The sequence below is a fragment of the Aplosporella prunicola genome (genome assembly GCF_010093885.1).
Source record: "Aplosporella prunicola CBS 121167 unplaced genomic scaffold K452scaffold_232, whole genome shotgun sequence".
NCBI classification, from domain to species: domain Eukaryota; kingdom Fungi; phylum Ascomycota; class Dothideomycetes; order Botryosphaeriales; family Aplosporellaceae; genus Aplosporella; species Aplosporella prunicola.
The window spans coordinates 1-2495 of record NW_022983760.1 but is presented as its reverse complement, the minus strand read 5'-3'; the positions used below and the strand labels follow the sequence as shown (position 1 = coordinate 2495).

At 45.4% G+C, this 2495-nt stretch overlaps 1 protein-coding gene across 1 annotated transcript; it reads left to right on the top strand.

Moving 5' to 3' along the window:
- Positions 1 to 1798: 1798 nt before the first annotated feature.
- On the top strand, positions 1799 to 2495 carry K452DRAFT_204833 (uncharacterized protein; the record flags this gene model as incomplete). The annotated part of the gene is made up of 2 exons (XM_033536090.1): positions 1799 to 2006; positions 2058 to 2495. Coding segments are annotated over 2 exons (646 nt in total), but the record flags the coding sequence as incomplete, so codon positions are not given.

The following is a 2495-nucleotide window of genomic DNA, read 5'->3' as shown; positions in this document are numbered from 1 at the left end:
CTAGCCTTATACGGAAAAGATAAAATAGACAATTTCGGCCGTATAACTTAAAATAGTACTTAAATTCGCTTAATAAATAAAAAGGTTCTAGAGTAGAGACGATATAAACTAGTAAAACCCTATCTTATTCCTATTCTTCTACCTTTCCTTTATCCTATCTCTATTCCCCTTTTTCCTTATACTCTTAGATTAAATCGCTAATGTAAATTTCTAGCGTATTCCTTTAAATAGTCTATAGCCTACATATCGCTCAGGACGATAGGTTAGGGTAAATAAATTTAACTCAACTTAACTCAACTCTCGGGGAACATATAATCATTTGTAAAGTACTAACATTTCTTCAATAAGATAGAGTACCTTCCATGTTACTGTAGAGGAAAGTGTGTAGTAACCTCCGGTAATAAAGTCTTCGTCTCCCTTTGGCAGTTATTTGATGTGGGCCGATAACGCACTTAATTAATATTTCTAGAAAAAGCTGCATTAAGTAGATGCCCTAGACAATGAACATCTTTGAAGTGCTCTTACAGCATCTAATTTTCCAGTATTCTGGATTGAAACGTCAGCAAGTCAAGAAGATAGTCGATTCGCCGCTACAGTGCTCTTGGGTGGCAGAGGTACCTAAAGCTGGAGTGGAAGTGAGGACTGCGCTAAGGGAAGACGCTACTTGACGGCAATGGTGATTAGCTTACGTTCTAGCCTCCGCCATTTTGTAATCAAGGAATAAGGGGCTACGCCTAGACCCACAAGAGGTTTCTCATTCCGCAAACCTTGTCGAAAACAATTAGTGCTTTTGCCGTAAGGTACTTTGAGCATATTCCAAAATATGCTATTGCTTCACAAGCGCATGTGACTCAAAGGACCCTCAGGGAGTAGTGTCCATGATTGGCACAAACAAGCTCACGGATTTAGTGATAATAACAAATATCTTCTTTCAGATAGAATAAGGCAAAACTAAGCAACAGCGGTAAGTTCTCCATTGTGGTGGCAGTTCTTTGACCCTGTGGATGTAAATGAGTTGTCGACAAGCTGGCAAATCTATGGAAAGGGTTTCCGCGGAAATGTGGGAGTGAGTCATAAGGAGCGGGTGCGGGCCAAAGCTGCAAAAACTGGGCGTTTTTACAGAACGTAGGGACATAATCACCTTTCTCAACGTCTGTAAAGACTGAAACTGCCGAGCAATAGAAGAGTAGCCATTATGGCAGGTATTAAAAAGTTGCAGCAAAAATACTTGTAGGCACTTATCCGCTTTCGACAGGAGTTTTGTTAGAAAACCGGAAGGATAGATAGGTGACGTACGATTGTATACAGAATCAGACGAGCCGGATCGCAGACTTCCGCGCGACTTCCGCGAATCGTAGCATCAGATCTGCGTTAGAAGAGTACCTATGTCGCAAGGACTTACTTTATTAAGGAAGGTGGAAAACGTCCAAGCGTTGACCATGTCCAAGTGGGCACTAGGATCGAAATTATCGCATTTCTATTCGTCGAATTTGGCCGAATGGCTGCCCTTGCCGGACCTCGGGCTCAACACCAGCAGTCCTTCCTAGCGTAATCAAGAACCTGAGCCAGATGCGAGTCACATCATCTTCAGCTTTCGTTATAAACTCAACAATGAACAGGTGTTGTAAGTCAGTGTCAGTCAGTCCCCCTCAAATTTCAACAATTCAAAATGCAATCTATTCGTCAGTACAGACAAATTGGTTTTGACGCAAAAGCGCGACGAGAACGGGAGAAGGGACGTCCGCAATCCACGCCAGAGAGCAGTTCCGTTTCAGGACGAGAACTAAAGACAGAACGAGACGACGAATCCCTCATCGTGGACTGGGAATCGAGTACCGACCCCCTAAACCCGAGGAATTGGAGCACAGCCAAACGCTTAGGGGCTATTTTGCAAGTTACTGCAATTGCAGTTGTCGTATGCTCTGCAGGCGCCATCGATGCGGCTGTGATGCCACAAGCAGCCGAAGACCTTGGTGTCAGTGAAGTGGTCGAGACTCTAGCGACAGGTAAATACATCACAGCTAACACCATGTGGTTGTGTACTAACGCCTCTCTAGGAGTATTTCTCGTAGGTTTCGGAACTGGAGGCCTGATCGCAGCCCCGTTTTCAGAACTGTTTGGACGCAACGCCGTGTATCTCGCATCTCTTCCCGTCTTCTCACTATGGACTATGGGCGCAGCTCTCGCCCCGAATATTGGAGCTCAGCTGGTATTTCGATTTCTGGCGGCGTTTTCAGCAACTGCGCCTTTGACCTGCGTTGGTGGTACGATCTCGGATCTCTACGACAGCCTCGACAAGACATGGGTCTTCCCGCTTTTCGCCATTCCAGGATTTGGCGCACCGGCACTTGGCCTCGTGATAGGATCTTACATTGGACCAAATACAAGCTGGCGTTGGACGGAATGGTCTATGTTGATTGCCACGGGTATTGTCATGGCCCTGGTGTTCATGTGCATGCCGGAAACATTTGGTCCACTGCTCCTCCAATGGAAGG